A 20,738-nucleotide genomic window follows, 5' to 3' on the forward strand; every position below is an offset into this window, starting at 1 on the left:
AGCACTGCATGAATTTTTCTCTCACTGGCCTTGATTCTTCTCGCATCCTGATTGCAGAGCTTGCAAAAGTACTTTAGCTGGAACTGAGCTCCTTCTGTTGTCCCTGATTTGCACTCTGAATATGCTGGGAGTGTGAAGGAAACCGCCCCAGGGGAAATTTTGACAGGGTGTCCTGGCAGCCTATGGTGCAAAAGGCACTTGGCATTTCACAATTGCGTTTTATAGAGAAATTAACAATGATTAAGGAAAGCTGTTGGGAGGCTCTGGTGCCCCCAAGCGGCAGGTAGGGGGAAGGGGGGAAAACACATTTTTTTGCTACCTGATTCTTTGCAGGGGGTGGTGACTTTTCTGCTGTTGGGTCTCTTTACCTCATCAGCAACTTTCCTGGGGCCGCATGCCAATGGCAGGGAGGGCCGGAAGGAAACTGGGTGGAGCAGTGGACTTTGTTCTGTAGTCTACAGTAGTGTCATGGAAAAGAAATGTTTCTGCGCATCACCACACGCAAACATCATCCGAGTATGCAAGAAGCGTTTTTTAAAACAAATAATGATAATAATTTAAAAAAAATTATATCCCATCCATCTTGCTGGTCTTTCCCCAGCCACTCTGGGTGGCTTACAACATACATAAAAACACAACAAAGCATCAAACATTAAAAAACAAAATATCCTATACAAGCAACAAACAAAGCAATAAATCAATAGAAACCAATAATAGCAACAATAATAAACAGTTTACAGTTATACCCAAGTTAATATTTATATATCGCCCTGTTGCAAAACATCAGGGCAGCAACAGAGAAACATTTAAAAGCAACGCAAAGCATTAATTAAGGCAACTGGCTATTCAAGAAGGTTTTAAGCAATTTATTTTTAAATAAATAACATCATCCCAGTGGGAGGCAAAAGCACTTTGAGAAGGGCATGCCAGGAAGGGGCACATAGAGTAATAATAATTTTATTATTTATACCCCCCCCCCATCTGGCTGGGTTTCCCCAGTCTGACAAAAGTAGCACTCCAGTTCCCCTATCCTTAGGCTGCCTGCTAAACAGCCTCAGCAAACTACAACTCCCAGAATCCTTGGCGGGGGGGAAGCGTAACCGCTGAAAGCGACCGCAGAACGCGGCCCAAACCTCCTGACGCGAAGGCTCACGCATGCGCGCAACGCCCTAGTGCCTGCGTGTGGGTTTATTTGCCCTGCCGCTACTGGAGTTTCCCCATTGGCCAAGCTCAGATTCCGTCTTGAACTTCCTCGTTCCGACTGCTCTTTCTTGATTGGTCAAGTCCCGCTCCTTTGCCGCCCACCCCTTCATTCCGATTGGCGGCTGAGGCGGGCCTGGCTGCGGATTGACCTGAGGGGAAAGAGTGGGCGACGGCCTCCTGTGGACGCTCTGGCCGCCCCCTGCGCTCTATGGCCTTTCCTCAGAGCGGAACGGGAACGGCTTCGGCGCCGGCAGCGGGTGAGGGACCCCGCGGCGCCCCCGCCTTCCTCTCCCGCGGGGCTGCCGTTTCCCTGCCAAGTTCCCCCCGGCGAGGCTCCTCCCCGCCCCCCCCGGCCCACCCTCACAACAGCCCTGCGAGGGAGGGCAGAGGCCGGCGGGGCCTCGGGGGGCGGGGCGGGGGGGCTCCGCGGGGAGAGGGGCCGGACCTCCCAGCGCGGCCTGGGCCAACCTGGGGCCCGGCAGAGGGGCTGCACGGCCACTGGGAGCGGGTGGGAGCTGTAGAGCCACCTCGCTGGGTGCTGGGGCTGCTGGGAGTTGTAGTCCAAGCTTGATGGGTGTTGCTGGCTGGTGGGAACTGTAGGGCAACTTTTAGGTGCTGGGGCTGGTGGGAGTTGCAGTCCAAGCTTGATGGGTTCTGCTGGCTGGTGGGAGTTGTAGTGCAACCCCTAGGTGCTGGGGCTGGTGGGAGTTGTAGTCCAAACTCGCTGGGTTCTGCTGGCTGGTGGGAGTTGTAGTGCAACCCCTAGGTGCTGGGGCTGGTGGGAGTTGTAGTCCAAACTCGCTGGGTTCTGCTGGCTGGTGGGAGTTGTAGTGCAACCCCTAGGTGCTGGGGCTGGTGGGAGTTGTAGTCCAAACTCGCTGGGTTCTGCTGGCTGGTGGGAGTTGTAGTGCAACCCCTAGGTGCTGGGGCTGGTGGGAGTTGTAGTCCAAACTCGCTGGGTTCTGCTGGCTGGTGGGAGTTGTAGTGCAACCCCTAGGTGCTGGGGCTGGTGGGAGTTGTAGTCCAAACTCGCTGGGTTCTGCTGGCTGGTGGGAGTTGTAGTGCAACCCCTAGGTGCTGGGGCTGGTGGGAGTTGTAGTCCAAACTCGCTGGGTGCTGCTGACTGGTGGGAACTGTAGGGCAACTTTTAGGTGCTGAGGCTGGTGGGAGTTGTAGGGCAACCTTGATGGGTGCTGCTGAGTGGTGGGAGTTGTAGTGCAACCCCTAGGTGATGGGGCTGGTGGGGCTTGTAGCCCAAACTCACTGGGTGCTGCTGACTGGCGGGAATTGTAGGGCAACTTTTAGGTACTGGAGCTGGTGGGAGTTGTAGGGCCACCTCTAGGTGCTGAGGCAGTTGGGAGTTGTAGTCCAGCCTTGATGGGTGCTGCTGGCTGGGGGGAGTTGTAGGGCAACCTTGATGGGTGCTGCTGGCTGGTGGGAATTTTAGTCCAGCCTTGATGGGTGCTGCTGGCCGGTGGGAGTTGTAGTCCAGCCTTGATGGGTGCTGCTGGCTGGTGGGAGTTGTAGTCCAACCTTGATGGGTGCTGCTGGCTGGTGGGAGTTGTAGGGCAACCTTTAGGTGCTAGGGCTGGTGGGAATTGTAGTCCAGCCTTGATGGGTGCTGCTGGCTGGTGGGAGTTGTAGTCCAGCCTTGATGGGTGCTGCTGACTGGTGGGAGATGTAGTGCAACCCCTAGGTGCTGGGGCTGGTGGGACTTGTAGTGCAACCTCGCTGGGTGCTGCTGGCTGGTGGGAGTTGTTGTTCTTTCTTTGGCTATCACTCGTAGCCGAGAAAGATTGTATCCCATAAACACGGTTTTAACAATGAATCTGTAAGTGACTGTAGAGGCCAGTTCTGGATCCACACCGCCTTGTAGCGCAACCTTGATGGGTGCTGCTGACTGGTGGGAGTTGTAGTCCAAACTCGCTGGGTGCTGCTGACTGGTGGGAATTGTAGGGCAACTTTTAGGTACTGGAGCTGGTGGGAGTTGTAGGGCCACCTCTAGGTGCTGAGGCAGGTGGGAGTTGTAGTCCAGCCTTGATGGGTGCTGCTGGCTGGTGGGAGTTGTAGTCCAGCCTTGATGGGTGCTGCTGGCTGGTGGGAGTTGTAGGGCAACCTTGATGGGTGCTGCTGGCTGGTGGGAATTGTAGGGCAACCTTGATGGGTGCCGCTGGCTGGTGGGAGTTGTAGTCCAAACTCGCTGGGTGCTGCTGACTGGTGGGAATTGCAGGGCAACCTCTAGGTGCTGGGGCTGGTGGGACTTGTAGTTCAAGTGCTCCGGGGGCTGGGGGAGGCATACTTGTCACTGATGACGTTTTGACTGCAGTATTGCTTATTGGGGTTTGTTGGTTGCCGCTAATTTCTTGCATCTGCCAGAGAATTCTCAACACTCCTGTTCTAAATAAATAAATGGTTGAGTTAAATGTGAAGTATGATGGGGAGTCTTCCCACTTCCTTATTCTCATTGCCCAGGAATTACCTGCAAGCATTCCTAGATTATTTGTTTCTTGTATTCAATGACTAAATTCAATGATTCAATGACTAAATTCAATGATTAATATTCAATGATTAAATTCCCCTATGACATGATTGTGTAATTTCTTTTTAGGACTGAAGGAATGTGAAGATGACTACAGTAGCTATGTACCAGCCTTCCCATGGGGATAAGAACATGTATTACATCCTGACTGAAAACCACCCTTATGGCAGCAAATTTTTTCCTGCAGGGAGTATGTGTTACCTGAACGAACAGACTTACTTGCGGTGCATTAGATTGTCACCCACTCGCTTCTTGAGGGTTGTCATGGAGCAAGATGGATCCGTGGTCACTTTGGATGCTGAAATCCTGCAGCCTTTGCCTGACAAGATGGCTGATTATCTTTCAGCCATCAGCAACATTCATGAACGGTTGAACTGTTTTCTGGACAGGCATGTTCTGGATGCAGCCATGAATGCCAAACAGGGACAGCAAGTCTTTGTGGAACTAGACCATCAGACTTTCTCTGGTACCATCTGCTACATTGGGAAGGTTCATAGGAGCCCTTTACCATCTGGGCTCTGCCCAGTTTACTTTGGTGTAGAGCTGCAGGTGAGGCCATTTTTGGAGGTTGTAATTGTCCTGAATTTTTACAGTCTCGTCTGTAAATTTAGGCTTTGAACGCTTAAATAGGCTATATAAATACTTTCTCAGTTATCCATAAGAGAAAAGTACATTGCCTTGCATGTTAGGTCTGACTCTCTTGTTTTGAAGAGCGAAGTGCTTTGTCTAGTTCACATCAAAGAAGGAGAAGCATTAAATGCTTTCTTTGGGCCAGCCAGTTCAAAATGTCTCACACAAGCTTTTGAGATCCACAAAACCTTTCCTCAGGCTGCATGGTTTCAGAGAAGGAAAAATACATTATTTTCTGGCTAAGGCATAATAACATGCTCATTTTGATCTGTTTCTTGCCAATCTCTATTGGTTACCATGAAGGGAGTAAGATGGAATTAATGCAACCACATTAAACAGAAGTCATGTGATGGAAGTTTTGAGTTAAGCAGTACATGAAAAATGTGCTCCTTTGGGGCAATGGAAATGGAAAGCTAGAAGTAAATTTAGTAAGTTTTAATGGGGCAATGCCTGAATTTTATTCAGCTGCATGCTACCTGTATGGTTTTAGGCTTTATGATTAATAATAATAATAATAATAATAATAATAATAATAATAATAATTTATTTATATATACCCTGCCCATCTGGCTGAGTTTCCCCAGCCACTCTGGGCAGCTTCCAATCAAGTGTTAAAAACAATACAGCATTAAATATTAAAAACTTCCCTAAACAGGGCTGCCTTCAGATGTCTTTTAAAGAGAAGATAGCTGCTTATTTCCTTCACACCTGAAGGGAGGGCGTTCCACAGGGCGGGCACCACTACCAAGAAGGCTTTCTGTCTGATTCCCTGTAACCTCACTTCTCGCAACGAGGGAACCACCAGAAGGTCCTCGGCGCTGGACCTCAGTGTCTGGGTAGAATGATGGGGGTGGAGATGCTCCTTCAGATATACTGGACCGAGGCCATTTAGGGCTTTCAAGGTCAGCACCAACACTTTGAATTGTGCTTGGAAATGTACTGGGAGCCAATGCAGATCTCTCAGGACTGGTGTTATGTGGTCCTGGCGGCCACTCCCAGTCACCAGTCTAGCTGCCGCATTCTGGATTAATTGCAACTACACTGCAGTTTTTCTGAAGGATGGGGAGCTGTCCTGCTCCTCTGAAGGGTATACTTTGGTTCCTACATGATACTCACATATTTGTAGCAGAAATGGGCTATTCTCTTGTGTCCTCTGTTCATATCCTGAGATGTTATAACATAACCTATCTGCTGCTTCTCCAGGGTGACGGTGAAGGCAAAGGCCACTGTGATGGTACCTACAATGGGACAGAATACTTCAAGTGTAAAAAGGACTGTGGCCTTTTCCTCCCATGTAACAAACTGCAGTTTGTATCTGCACCAGAGATGGGCATGGCGAAGCAAGAGGGAAATCCGGACGCAGTTGGGGCATCTCCAGTGAAAGTGGGGGACACCATCGGCTTCTATTTGGATGATGCCTTCATGCGAGGAATAGCAATGGATGTATTCAAGGAGGAAAAGACCTGGATGGTTAAAGTGTGTCCGGTAAGAAAGTCATCACCATTCTGATTAAATCCTTCTGGAGGAGGCATTCATTGAGACAGTAATGTCCTGAAAATAGAGAATGATGATGCCCCCATTTTGGGGTTGCGCCAAAAAGAGCAAGGAAGGGAAATAATGCAACAGGTCTCCTCTGCCAGTTGAAACTGATAAATGCTTGCTTGTCCTTATCTGGGCAGATGGATAAAATGGCCGGGTCTGCACATAACACTAAGCCATGGGTTGCCATATTATGATAATATTTTTTATTAGTTTTCAATTACAATCCAATAATAGCCTCATTATAACAATAGCAATTTATAATACAGTTATTAATACCAATCGTTCAAATGCCGAATTATATAATTTAGATAAGGTGGCCCCCTGCATGCTAGAATTGATGGCTTGATTATTTGCTTTATTTCTGTCTCCAGAATCTTATTAATTTCCATTACATTCCAGTCATAATAATAATCCCTTATATAACAACTGCAGTACAGTGGTACCTTGGGATGTGAACGGGATCCGTTCTGGAGCCCCGCTTGCATCTGAATAGAACGTAAGACGCAACGGTGCATCTGCACATGCGCAGGTCGCGTTTTACTGCTTTCATGCATGCGCATGATGTCATTTTGAGCGTATGCGCATGCGTGAGTGGCGAAACCTGGAAGTAACTCACTCCATTATTTCCGAGTTGCCGCGAAGCGCAACCCAAGAGCGCTCAACCTGAAGAACATTCAACCCGAGGTATGACTGTATTAATTACTTCTATGTGTGTTGACACATTAAATGATTTATAAAACTACAAATGAGGAACTCAAACAATATTCTTGCTTTTCCTGTGTGTGGCAATTATTCTGTCCGTGGTGTTTCTTCCTGTCCTTGTAAGATGTTATGTCTTTTTTTCCCTCAGTTGTTGCTGTTTCCCATCATGCCTTGGGTGAAGCTGCTATCCCATTGTTGTTCCAGAAATTTCTCCATTGCCCCATCTTATGCTTCATTGTTTTGCAACATTAACAACTGCAAAAATCACAACCTGTTTTAACCATTTTTCTTCTCAGCCTGGAAAGAAGAGTGGTCTGTTAAACTGCAGATAATTCAGATATGAACCTTATCAGTTCCTTGGCAAGCTCACAGACTCCTTTCATCCTTCCATCCAACTGAAGATAAATGAGCAATTATACTTCCAATTAAATTAAATTCCAAGTCCTCTTAGCGTTATTCAGTTCACTCCTTAAATAATAAAGGATGGGGAAGAGTCAGCTCTAAGTTTCTATTGTAAACTTTTTGCAAAATAGAGCTTCCCTCTCTTTTTCTTTTTTTACACACAGGGTTTTGTTTGATGTTATATTCCATATTTATAATCCAATTTCTTCCATCCTCGCTTGTACAAATATAATTTGAACTAACATTTAGAAATGGGTTGCCAAATCATAAATGTAAGAAGAAAACTTTAAATAAAGAAACTGTAGGCTCCCCTCCACCTGTCTTTTGCACCGAATGAAGTCTTATCTCAAGTTCAAACCTTAAAGTCCTTGCAATTGGTTTTGTTCTGCAGTTTGTGATCTCATCTCTTCTAGCACGCACCCATACTTTAGTCCAATTAAGTGCTAATTAACAGGAGAACCTCTGCTTCTTAATGGCGGCGTTGGAGGGTTTTTGGCAGGTGAAGTGCTTTTGCACTCAGCGCCCCTCTGCCCCCCACATTCCATGCCGGGGTGAGAGCCAGATACTGAGACGAATTGTGAGTGAAGCCCATCCCCCACTGTCCCTGAGGGGGAATTTGGAAGGATAATTACCCTCCATCATCCTTGTTTTTCTTTCTTCAACGATTTCCAACTGTTGTGGGAGCTGCCTCCCTTAAGGCAGAGCAGAACTGGAAGCCAATGCTATACTGTGGCTTAACTATGGTTTATTGCCAACAAACCAAGATGGACTCCATGGCTTGTTCTTTCTTTGTTTAAACTCCCGCTTGGTGTTGCATGTGAAGCCATCACCCTTTCTTAATCATAGTTTGCTTGGCTGCCCCACCCAAGATGCTCACCAAAGAAGCAGCTAGAAAACAATCTAAGCTTTGAAGAAACAAGCTGTGGTTGTCTGTGGGACAGCTTGTGGTTTGTTAAACAAACCATGGCTTGGTGTGAACTAAGCCAATGACATCCATGGTGCATATGTAGCTTAGTAGTAGCTCACATACTTTGTATGTAAAACTTCCAGGTATATCCTTAAGTTTTCTACTTCATTTATTTCATAAATTAATACACTGCTTGCATGTTTTAAAAAAAGCAAAACTCAAAGCTGTTTACAGAGAGAATAAATCAATAAATTATCAGTAAGAAAACCCATAAAACAACTTTGTAAGTCATTCAAAGCATAAAATCAATAATAAGCTAAAAACAGATTAAAACATACACCCACATTCTATTTTGGTTTGTAGGAGGAAGAAGGATCGGAAGATGTTTTCCGCGTTATCCCCATGGACTCTGTGGTTAAAGAGGAGCTGCTTTCCCCAGGTGACTCTATAGTTCTGTGGTAGCTTTGCTTCTCCATTTCTGGAGGACCAGAAATCTTATTGGTTCTACTGTGGCATTGGGGTTGGAGTATATAAGGCTCTTACTGAAAACAATAACATGCACACCAACCACCTATGTAGTCTGCCTTTACCGCCAAATTAAAAAACTCATAGGGTATATTTTTCTGTGTTGCACTCCTCTTAAAATATTGAGGCACCAAGCATTCTTGAGTGCCTTGCTGAAGAATGCATGAAGGGAGAAGTGAAAATGAGATGGCCCTTTGTTGTTTGGAAGTTGTTGTTGTTGATTGCCCTGTGCCAACCAGGAATACGTTCTGCTGAAGCAAAGGCGCATTTCAACACTGATGGGTAGAATGCAGAGGTAAACATACCTAGGCACCCCATTCCTTTAGTAGCAGAAAGTCAAGTGCATTGCAGAGTGTAAGTGAGGGTTAGCCTAACTTCCTAACCCAATCAGGTCTTAGGTTGCTAAAGAGAATACTAAACAGCCAGACCAGCAAAATGGCTATGTCACTCATAAATTCCTACTCTCCAGCTCCCACCCAGCGTCTTCAACAGCAAAGTAATAAAACGGCATCAAAATGTTAATTACAGAAGTCTGTCTGGCATAATACATATGTGTTGCCTTTCAGGCTTTGAAGTGGATGCTGATACTGGGCTCCAGGACCAGCCTAAGCGCAAGAGAAGTGAGAGTGCAGAGGATCTGGAAAGCAAGTCACCCTCCCTTGACGTGAACTCAGTGGTACGGATCAACTTGGACAAGGGGAACTCAGTCACAGGAACAATCTGTTGGATTGGCTGTCTGCCTGAAAATCGGCAGAAAATGGCTGGAGTTGAGCTGGTGAGAGTTCCATCCATGCATCCATTCATGGTATTTGACATCTCTAGCTTCTTCTTTGGCAGTCCCTCGTAGCTGAGTAAGATTGTCTGCCATGAACACGGTCTTAACAGTGAGTCTGTAAGGGACTGTGGAGGCCAATTCTGGATCCACACGTCCTTCCAAAGTGGGGACATAGGTTTCCAGGCGGGAGTTGATCCTGATGAGGGGTTGCCAAGCATGCCTTCCTCTTGGCACGTTTCTCCCTTGCGTCCTGAGTTTGAGTGTCTTCAAAGCCTGTGACACCTTTGGTAAAGGCTGTTCTCCAATTGGAGCACTTGCAGGCTGGTGTTTCCCAGTTGTCAGTGTTTATGCTACATTTTTTAAGATTCATGTTAGTGGGATCAAGAACTGTATCACAGGGTTGGGCTGTGCAATGGGTAAATGGGCACGCAGTTGACAGGACTACTGGAAATGAAAACCTGCTTCTCTCTCTAAGAAATGGGCTACTACCTTTGGGTAGAATACAGTTTGACTTACTTTCCTTTGTATAAAACAATCCCGAAGGACGCCCCCAACCCGCTCACAGGTCCTTGTATGATCAGTGGAAACAGTTGGTCCTTGCAAGTTTTAACCACTCTCAATTCCAATCTGTTAATTGCCGCCTGCCCAGATTTTAAGGCGTCTGAATTAATTTTAAAATGTATTTTAATTAATTGATGTCCGTTTTTATGCATATTGTGTTGTTTTTATGATGCTAGTCGCTCTGAGCCCGGCCTTGGCCGGGGAGGGCGGGATACAAATAAAATTATATTATTATTATTACTAGAGCCAAGAGTCTTGAGGTGGGTAACTTAATTGCGACAGTTTGACTCTTAGTCTTTTTGTCAGCCTTTGGTACCACTGATTGAGAGGTGTTGGTAACTCAACTGCAGGGCCCAAGAGGGATTTGAAGAGTTCTTGTCTCTGATAAGAAGAACAGAGAGGATGATCCTGGCACAGCTTCCCATGTGGAATCCCCCGGAATTCCCTCTTGTTCCTTTTCCTTGTCCGTGAGACTGCTAGGGGAGATTCTGACCAGGATGCTTGCCTGTCTGACTGAGAGATTTCACCCTCCCACACAGGATGAAGATAAGGGCGTTTCTGATGGCGAGTTGCAGGGGGTGCGCTACTTCACTTGCCCCCCAAAGCATGGCCTCTTTGTGAGGCTGGAGTCGTGCCAGCCGGACATGCGCTTCCAGTCCATCAGCCACACTTCTCCGGAGTCCACAGAGCTGAGTAAGTTCCCTTCCTCCACTGAAGATACACCGTGGTGAGGATCAAGTGATCCATTTGCAGCTTTCAACCAGTCCCCCCCCCCCTCTTTCTCTTGCCCTTCCCATTGTGGTTAGTTGCATCATGTCTAAGCTAAAAGAAGAGAGGCATATTTTCAGGAGCAGAACGTTAGAGGTGTTTTTAGAAAGAGGAAGTATCCATCTGTTTCAGGTGGACTGGATGCTCCTGCTGTCCTAAGCAACTCGCCCCCTCTCAGGGATGATGTGGCCGTGAATGTCCTGGAAGGGCGGATGAGGGGGATACAGGGCCACTGCAATTCTTGCTACATGGATGCTGCACTTTTCAGGTAGGTGGGTCTGCTTCCTTCCTTTCCAAACCCCCATACAAGTGGGTCCCTTTTGGAAACCACATTAGGTCCGTTTAGTTTATGGGAAATAGCCCCCTTTGTGCACCTTCAGGGACTGTGCTTAGATCCCGAATAATTGCGTTTCTCTTCTCATGGTTGAGGGTCTTTGTAGGGTATGTGAACTGCACTATCAAATTCAGCTTGATGGGAAAAATCTATTCTCTGCTGCTCATGCTGTTGCTTCGATTTCTCTCTGTCTCCATGTCAGTTTTTTGTTTTTGTTTTAATCCACTACTCTGGAGTGTTGCTGCCAACCTAGCAAAGTTACCAAGTGCGTCCTCTCTCACCACAGCCTCTTCTCCTGCACCTCTGTGTTGGATTCCATGCTCTTCAAACCCTCCCTCCCACCTGATGGGCACGTTCAGAACATCCTCCGGGACAAGATAGTCAATCCTCTCAGGCAGTGAGTAGCTAAAGGGGTGTCCTCCTGACCAACGGGAGCAGTCCACAACTCGGCTCTATTATTTGCCTCTTTGTCTTTCTGCAATTTTTGCAGGTGCAGCTTTCAGTGTCACATGCTGAATTCTGCATCCTCGAAGCAGAGAGGTTCCCCTTCTATATAAAAACCAACAAAACCCTCTGCAAAGTTTCTAATTCCCATAGCTCTGCAGTAAGCTTCAGAGCCTGGTGAAATCTAAGAAGCTTAACAGGGTGGACTCAATGGATTTCAGAAGCTGCAACTTGGGTTTCTTGGAGCTCCTTGTTTCTTCCCCCATTGTGAAGCAGAATGTTGTTGTTGTTTAGTTGTGTTCAACTCTTCGTGACCCCCTGGACCAGAGCACGCCAGGCTCTCCTGTCTTCCACTGCCTCCCGCAGTTTGGTCAAACTCATGCTGGTCTCTTCGAGAACACTGTCCAACCATCTCGTCCTCTGTCATCCCCTTCTCCTTGTGCCCTCAGTCTTTCCCAACATCAGGGGATGCAGAATAAATGCTGAAGCAGAATAAATTCTGCAAAATAAACAAACCTATATTAATTTTATTTATTAATCAGCAGTGTCCCCTTGGCCTTTGGGATTTTGGGGATGTGTCATGCATTCATGCAGACCACGCTTTAACGCCTTGTCAGTTTCTTGAAGAGATGACACGATTCCCTCCACTTCTCAGGAAAGGATTTGTTGCTGCTAGCAATGTCATGGACCTTCGACACCAGTTGACTGAGAAGGGAGAATGTTCCAGCTTTGCCACTTCTGAGAAAGGTGATTAATTTCCCCCTCCCTTTGGGGTCTCATGCTCTGGTGCACTTTGATGTGCTACTAAGCTATTCCAGTATCAGATCCCTGCTCAGCTACAAACCTGACTGGTGGAGGAGACTGCAATAGGTCACTGTCTCTCTCAGCCGGCCTAATCTACCTCATGGGTTTTTTGTTGGGGAGGGCAGGATAAAGATGGAACTGCTAGAAATCCTTAATTGGATTCTTTGCAAGACTACAATCAAATGGGTCCTCCTTCCCTTTAAGCTTTTGACAAAAGTTAAAGAACTACCTGGCCAGTTTGGTATGGCATAGTATGAGAGCTGGCATTTGCTGTGTCAAGCCAATACTCCTGGCCGTCATTGGCTGCGGGACAGTGGGGAGTCCTGTATCCTGCAATGACAGAAGACCCAAGTCCCCTGCTTTTTGGCTCCATTTTCTGTGTGTTCTTGCTCTGTTCTTAAGTGATGGAGGGGGCTAGTTACCTATACACCACCCCACCCGCGCCTGCTCTCCTTCGTTTCTTCTTCCACTGTGGGAGGTAGAAAGCCTCCGAGTAGCAGCTGCTGAAGAAGAAAGTGCTCTTCTTCTCGAATCCTGATTGCGGGCTTCCCAGAAGAGGCATCTGGCTGGCAACTGTGGGAACCGGACTCTGCACTGAATGGGCCACTGGCCTGACCCATCAGACTCTGTTGATGCTCTTCTCTATACAAAAGATTTGCCCGTGTCTGACAGCAGCTGGAGAAGAAGGGAGCAGCGTGTCTGATGTGGCCTTTACTTTGCCCTTTTAGACCCTGAGGAGTTTCTTAACCTCATCATGCATCACATCCTTGGGATAGAGCCACTTCTGAAGCTGCAGTAAGTTTTCACCCCAAAGAGCTGAGAAATATGGGCTGCATGTTTCTGGAACTAGGAAGAAATAACCACATTTCAAAGGATCTTATGCCTCAAAGGGAGTTGATCTGGGTGGCTAGTGACTTAAAGTGGTAAAGGGAAGCTGTCAAAATACCTCCTTCTGGTCAGGGGAGAAGGAGGAAAGGGGCAAGTGCCTTAGGCCTGGTGGAGCAGGCGTGACTTGTGGCTCTTGAGATGTTGCTGGATTATCAGCTTCTCCAGCCCCAGCCAGCACTGCTAATTGTCGTGGATTTGTAGTTCAGCAGCAACTGGATGACCCAAATACAGATAGGTAGCCGTGTTGGTCTGCCATAGTCAAAATAAAAAAAATCCTTCCAGTAGCACCTTAAAGACCAACTAAGTTAGTTCTTGGTATGAGCTTTTGTGTGCATGCACACTTCTTCAGATACACTGGCAACTTCTGTTTCAGTGTATCTGAAGAAGTGTGCATGCACACAAAAGCTCATACCAAGAACTAACTTAGTTGGTCTTTAAGGTGCTACTGTATGGATGACCCAAAGGTTAACCACCCCTGTGGCAGAGGAAAATTGTCGGGAGGAGCACCATTGCTAACTATTTTTATTTTTACTTGGCTAGGGAATTACTATTCAGCTCTACAAGTGTGTGTTGATTTGAAGTCTAGAGAGCCTCAGGTGTTGATGGAGGCAAACCCAAGTTCTCAGGGTCTCTAGCTGACCTTACCCCAAAGGCGGTGTGTTAAGGGCAGGAGTTTGTATGCCTACAGTGGCTCAGAATGGGGGAGCCTGGCTTCCACCCAGCCGCGCCCCCTGCACCCCATACTGCTCAGAGGGAATGGGGAGGAGCCTAAGAAATTCATTTTCCCATTGCACCGTTGAAACAGCTGCCGTTGCTCTAATAATTCCTTTTGTGGGGAGTGGGGTGAAGCATCTGGATAGCCGCAGAGGAGTCACCTGCCCATCGCTTTCAGGTCTGGAAGGCTCAAGGAGCAGGAGTGCTACTGCTACCAGATATTCATGGACAAGCAGGAGGACTTGGTGGTGCCCAACGTGCAGCAGCTGGTAGAGCATTCCTTTCTCTCATCTGAACTCAAGCTGGTGGAGGTGAGTCACTGTGACCCTTTTGGTTGCTGCTTCTCTGTGTGTTAACATTCTGACCCTACAGAGCATGACCTGAGCCTGTCCAGGAGGATATCTTGTCAAAAGCTGCTGAGATATTGAGCTCAATCAACAGGGTCACACTCCCCCGTCTGTTTCATGGTCATCCATCAGGGTGACCAAGGCTGGTTCAGTTCTGAACCTGAACCCACATTGTAGGACATCTAGACCAGGGTTTCCCAAACTTGGGTCTCCCGCTTTTGTTGGACTAAACCTCCCATTATCCCTAACTGGCAGGACCAGTGGTCAGGGATGATGGGAGTTGTAGTCCAAAAAACACCCAAGTTTGGGAAACCCTGGTCTAGATAACTGGTCTCATCCAGGAATACCAGCAGTTGCCCCACCGCCTTTGCCAAGAATTGTACTGAACTTTGAGCAGGCACAACTTCACAGGTAGAGGTGAGGAAACCTTGCTCTGCAGCGGTGCCCTCTTCTACACAGCTCTGAGATGCAAGAACCTGCTGGGCTTCCCATTACAGATCAATTTGCTATGTGGCTATAAGCAGATAGACTGCCTTTCCCTGACCATCGGCCCAACCCAGATTCTGCATTGTGTGATCGCTTGGAAACTTCTGGCTGCAGAGCAAGTCCTGATAATGTGGCTTCCATTTCTCCCTCTGCCTAGATTCCCTCCTGCTTTATCCTCCAAATGCCCCGTTTTGGGAAGGAATACAAAATGTTCAGCAAAATCATCCCCTCCTTGGAGCTGGACATTACTGACCTGCTGCTGGATAGTAAGTTATGGGCATCCTACGGTAGGGGTGGGGATGTGGATGCAAACATATTCTAGTTCCCTTTACCTAGATTTGTCATCCACTTCCTTGGAGTGAGACGCTGCAACAGCACTGTGTGAGACTGATGGCAGTTCAGAGAATGGATTCATTGCTGTGGCCTCTATAACTGACCCAGGGTTCATCGGGAACGTCCTGGAATTAAACAGTGAGAGGTTCTCATGCCGGTCCATTCGTGAAGCTCCCTGGCTAATCCTTTTTTCCCTCAGCCTAACCTTCATCATCGGGCAGTTGTGAGAATAAGTACAAGGAGCGTTCTTAAGCGTTTTGTAGGTGGTTGAGCTTGTTTGTCAGGAAAGATCCTGCTGTGCTTCTTTCTCCCGGAGCCTGATTCAGGCCTAGAGGCTGCTATTAGCTAGGATATCTGTGTGATCTAAGCAACAATATACCATTGTGGCTTGGAAGCTGGCCAGCGGAACCACACTAAAGATCGCTTAGCCAATTTCGGGCCCAATTCATTTCTCAGTGGAAAGTGCATCCCGTCCTGTAGGCAGGCTCTGAAAGGTTCAAGGTGTGATCTATGGTCTCCCACTGTAGGTCCCAGGGAGTGCTTTGTGTGCGGAGCTGTGGCCACTCAGGAATGCACAGCGTGCTTCAAAGACAAGATGTTTGCAGACACTGGATTGAAGCAGTACTGCGATTCTTGCTGCACTCAGGTACCCCCTTTTCATTTGTACTATAGTGGGAAGAAGTTTCACGTCTAAGGCCCCAGATTGATGCCTGCTCCTCTTGAGACTTCAGGAAAGGAGTGAAGGAGCCCTTTTCTTTAGAGGAACGCACTGACGGACTTGGTATACACCGGAGGGTTGATAACCAAAGCCTGTGGGCCTTACTTGGTTCCCCAAAAGCATTCTAGTTGCCCCTGAGGGCCCTCTCCAAATTTGGTAGCAGTGTTTATTTGTTTAAAATGTTTTCATAGAATCAGAGAACTTTAATCATTTTTCTTCCCTGTGAACATTCCCTTTGTTCTGTGGGTTCTGCAGGTGTTTCTGCATGCCTTGGTTAGGGTGGATGTGGGTTTTCTGAGAGCAAAAGGGATGCTAGGCCACAGTTCCTTGACTTGTGGACTTCCTTTCTTTAAAAGCACAGACCACCTGATGGCAGCAGGTGCTCCATTCCACGTGAGCCCTCGCCACCCCTTTAGCTTTACTGTCTTGTGGCTGTTTGCAGGCTCACTCTCATTACCAGCGCAAAGCCCATCAGCTGACAAAGCTGCACATCCCCGAGGAGTTCTGCAGGATCAGCCGCCTGGGCAGCCTCCGGGTGCCTCGGGAGAAACTGGAGCTCTTTGCTGTTCTCTGCATTGAAACCAGTCACTATGTCTCCTTTGTGAAATACGGACCAGAGAAGGAGAATTGGATGTTTTTTGACAGCATGGCAGATAGGCATGGTAAGTTTGTGTGCTATTTTAACAGGTGCATGCATGCCTCCCCCGCAACCCAAAGAAGCCACAGATGCATTTAGGGATGTTGTTTCGATGTTGGGGAAGGAAGGGGATTGGCTGATTTAATGCATTTGACATACAGGGGTCTGGGACTACGATTCCCGTCTTCCCTGGCCATTGAACACGCTTGAGGCTAGTGAGAGTTGTAGTTTAGCAACATCTGGAGGACCAAAGTTTCCCCACATCTTGTTTATAGCAAGGATGGGGAACCTGTGACCCTCAAAATATTGTTGGATGCCCCAGCTCCTATCAGCCTCAGCTAGTGGGGCAAATTGTTAGGGATGATGGGAGCTGGAGTCTAGCAACAGCTGGAGGCCCACAAGTTCCCTGTATCTGATTTAAAATGTCAAAGTTGAATAGCTACACAAAAGCAGTTTTGTGAGCATAGAACACAGTAGGAAGAGTTAGGTTTGGCATAATGTCACAGAGATGGCTAGTAAGTCACAGAGTTCGAAGCTGGAGTTAACTCTTTATTAGCAAAACATGATCTTCACAGACTTGGCTGAGTTTCAGGCCTAATGAGCACAGCAGCTCATGCCCTGTAGGTCCTACTGCATGAAATCAGTTGCCAAGACTAAACGTCCTCGCCTCCCCACAGCCCTCTTATGCCACCTCTCCAGGGTTTCTTCCAAGCAATCAGAGACTGCTCCTGCATGCAGCCTGCCTATGCTCCTCCTGTTTCATACCTCTCCTGGTTCTGGGGGCGGGGACAGAACCAGAAGGGTTGTTGCAGAAGGGTGGGGGAGAGACACCTGTGACTCAGCTCTGCCTCTTGGCCCCCCTCATCCCACTCACCTGCTTCTGCCTCCGATTCTGGACTCCTTTCTGTCACAGACTGTCCCTGGTCACTAAGCCCCGTTACCCTTTCAGCTTCTGACACCTCCTCCTCCCAGTCTTCTCCCTCTGACCACTCATCACTGTCCCATCACCACTCCCCAGGCTCTCAGCCTTCTTCCCTTGGGGTTCCCCAGCTGGCTCCTCCTGCAGTTCATCTGTGCCCAACCAGTCCATGACACAAATAAATCCTTGCTTCCTTTTCATTTCTTGAAGGGCAGTGATCTCTCACGAATGATACACCCATCCCAGTTGTGTGCCTGTGCAGTTGCAGTGGTTGACCAGTCCTGGCTGCACAAGGCAGGGGGTTGTTCCAAATGCACCCAAGGGTCTCACCAAAGGACCCTCTCTTCTGTCGGAATCTCCGCTACGACCGAGCTGGAAAAGCTCATCCTCCGGTCGAGTCCTTCGGAATCTCTTCCAATGTGATTAACGACCTGAGCCTTTGATGAGGCTCCAAGCACGTTTCCTCATTACGCAAAGTATCCAGCATGCAGGGAAGGACAAGAAAATATGAGCTACATTGCTAGGTTTTATTTCTAACTACGAAGACGGAAAAGAAAAATACATGCTCTCTCTGTGAAAGCAGAGAACAACTGAAACAAAGGAACAGGAAATCAGTAACATCACGTCCGTCTCCTGTCTTCTGTGAGACTTCCAACAGCCTGGAATCTCTGGAATGCAAAACAGAGTCTTGTGACTCTAAGCACTGCACAGTGGCATAAACAGAAACTAACACCTTCCTCTCTTTCCCGCAGGTGATGAGGACGGCTTCAACATTCCCACTGTGACTCTGTGCCCAGAGGTTGCCAAGTACCTGGAGATGCCCGTAGCCACCCTGGCCATGCAGCAGCCCCGGGACATGGAAGGAGTAGCTAAGCGCCTCTTCTGCGATGCTTACATGTACATGTACCAAAGCAAGAAAATGGCACTCTATAAATGAGCGGTGGGTTGCTTCTTGCAGTGGAACAGAGAGGAAGGGGCTCCGACGCTCTTCCACTGCGCTGTCTCTCACGCTGTTTACAGAATCGCCTCTGGAGAATGGAACCAGTGAAACTACTTTGCCTGGGGCAGGTGATTCAAACCTGCGAATCTGGGCTTGTCAGAAATGTGGGACTAGTATTGGTGGAGCAACCCCCCCCCCCTCAGTTCCCACACTCCTTTTGGTAAGGGCTACAACTCAGGAAAACGCCGAAGCTCAAGGCTGGGCTTGCACAAAGACACTCTGGTCTGTGCACCAGGAAGTGGCCTGTCTCAGGGTTTCACCTCAGCTGGGTTCCGAAAACCCAGTACTCTTATTCTGATCATTCCTTCTCCTTGGTGGGAGAGGTGGGAATTGAATGTCTCAGACAAGAAGCTGTTCCTGCAGTAAGTTCTGGGTTTGACCTGGAATCCCTAGGGAATAGCAGACTGCCCCTCCTCTGCACACTTGGTTGTTGGTGCGGTCCTTTGCCATCTGTGGCAGCCCTGTGCGCATGACTTGCACTTTTAAATTTGTGTAATTTGTTTTAGATGGTAATTGAGGCTTCCTACTGAAGCGTCTCAATGACGTGTTTCAGGCAGGACAAGCACTTTGGATAAATACCTTTGGTTTTGGGAGAAAATGGCCCAAGCGTGTAGAGATGGCTCTCACGCCTTCTGCTTTTTCAGCCTTTACAACTTTCACAAGGAAGCGTGGCAGCCAGGGCTGTGGACTATATACAACCATCCAGAACAGCAGGTGCCCAGGCAGTCTGGTGACTCCTGGGGAATGGCCTGGCCTGCCTTACTGTGAATTCAACAGCACTGTTATTAAGCCTCCTGCACGAGCCGTCCTTGTAGAGCAGTGCAGAGCTAAGAGAGTAAGTGGTTAAATTTTTGTTCCTCCTGTTCAAGGACTCCTGCTTCCTTATGCAAACTGGCCTTTGTTAGCCAGATTTCCTGTGATGGTTCCTAGAAACGTGATCCTTTGGACTCCCTCTTCCCCCTCTCAAATTCTGTGATGGTATCTTGACAGTTCATCTCCCATGGGTTAGAATGACCCCTCTCCCCATCCCACTGTCTCCCCACCCCATCCCCAAGTTGACATATCTTCTTGGTTTCCATCTCTAAATAGTTTGGGTTTGGTGTTTCAGACATTCTCCCAAGTATATTGAGCTACTGAAAGAAAAGAAAAAATAATTCTCTTGCAGAAAAAGCACAGGGATTCTGTATTCTATGTGAATTTTACAGAACAGTTGGCATTTTCTGTCTACTAAAATACTGTGCAATAAGATTTTGGGTAGGGAGAGGACTAAGTGCCTTACATGTTGACAGCGTCTGTGTGACCTGTCTAGCCCTTTTAAACGATTGTATTTCTAAATCACCTCTGCTGAGATGTCCTGTTCTGCAGCCTGAAATTATAAAGTATTACAGCACTTTCCAGTAGGACATTGCCTTGTTGGGGAAAGAAGCTTGTCTGACACAGAAATCCAAGAGGTTTTGGTGTCTGCTCGGGCTTCTACAAGCAGGAAATAAATTTATCAAAGTTATTCGTGTTTATTTGGTGATAGCCGGGGTTCACCTTGTAACAGCCCCTTCGCTTCATTGAGGCCTAGCTTGAGAGACCAGCTGCAGAGATTGTGCTTGCATTCTTTAATTCTTGGAATCTGTGTTGGCATTCTTCTTTCCTCTATTTCTAGAACTTATATCACCAGCTGTATCCAACTGCCCCCACCCTGCCTTAAAAAAATCTCAAAGTGGACATTTTTGTATCTAATGGTGTCGATCTCTTTGAAAAACACATCGTCCAATAGAGCCTTCTTTTCTGACTTGGCTGTGTTTCCTTTGTTTCCCAAGAAATGTCTCATATGCAAGAGTCACCAAGGAAAATGTTCCACAGCCGAATGTCTTGTGTGTTGCCCACGTTTCCCAAATGCAACACAGGGATCAGGAAGCTGAGGCCCTCCAGCTGCTCATAGCACCAGCCAGAATGCTAATAGGGATGATGGGAGTTGTAGTCCAACAATTCCTCGTTCCCCACCCTTGTTCTAAAAGATGTGGATGGGAGAAAACAGTGGCATGGAAGTTTATTTACACATACCCCAATTCCGTGTAGGGCTAAAAGCGTAAGATTTGATGCTTATCCCTTGTGGAGATTTATCGCCTCTTCAATCCTTATCAAAGGATCATTCTGGCAATTTGAGAAGGACCACCCCCAACAGGGTGTTTGGCTTTACGCACGTTTTGTGTCTCTGTGTTCCTTTTCCCACCCCTTTGCCACTGCCAGAATCGGTGGGCTGATGGGAGGGACAGAAAAAATGGCTCCTCAACTTGTGGAAGGGGAAGAAGAAGAAGAGTTTGGACATGATATTCTGCTTTATCACTACCCAAAGGAGTCTCAAAGCTGCTAACATTCTCCTTTCCCTTCATCCCCCACAACAAACACTCTGTGAGGTGAGTGGGGCTGAGAGACTTCAGAGAAGTGTTACTAGCCCAAGGTCACCCAGCAGCTGCATGTGGAGGAGCGGAGACGCGAACCTGGTTCCCCGGATTACGAGTCCACCGCTCTTAACCACTATACCGCACTGACAGCTAGCTGCCTGTGT

General features: G+C 47.7%; 1 protein-coding gene across 1 annotated transcript; it reads left to right on the forward strand.

The window, feature by feature from the left end:
• The first annotated feature begins 3,785 nt into the window (after positions 1–3,785).
• Positions 3,786–19,961, forward strand: LOC308592773 (ubiquitin carboxyl-terminal hydrolase CYLD-like). The gene is made up of 14 exons (XM_081204581.1): positions 3,786–4,291; positions 5,576–5,857; positions 8,289–8,364; positions 9,017–9,225; positions 10,326–10,479; positions 10,687–10,822; positions 11,175–11,285; positions 11,988–12,079; positions 12,865–12,931; positions 13,917–14,049; positions 14,729–14,837; positions 15,432–15,550; positions 16,065–16,284; positions 17,931–19,961. The coding sequence occupies exons 1-14, from the start codon at positions 3,830–3,832 to the stop codon at positions 18,113–18,115; spliced, it is 2,355 nt and encodes a 784-aa protein (XP_081060707.1). The 5' UTR covers positions 3,786–3,829; the 3' UTR covers positions 18,116–19,961.
• The last annotated feature ends 777 nt before the right edge of the window (positions 19,962–20,738 follow it).

This window comes from Podarcis bocagei, assembly GCF_964188305.1.
Source record: "Podarcis bocagei genome assembly, chromosome: 8".
In the NCBI taxonomy this organism is placed as follows: domain Eukaryota; kingdom Metazoa; phylum Chordata; class Lepidosauria; order Squamata; family Lacertidae; genus Podarcis; species Podarcis bocagei.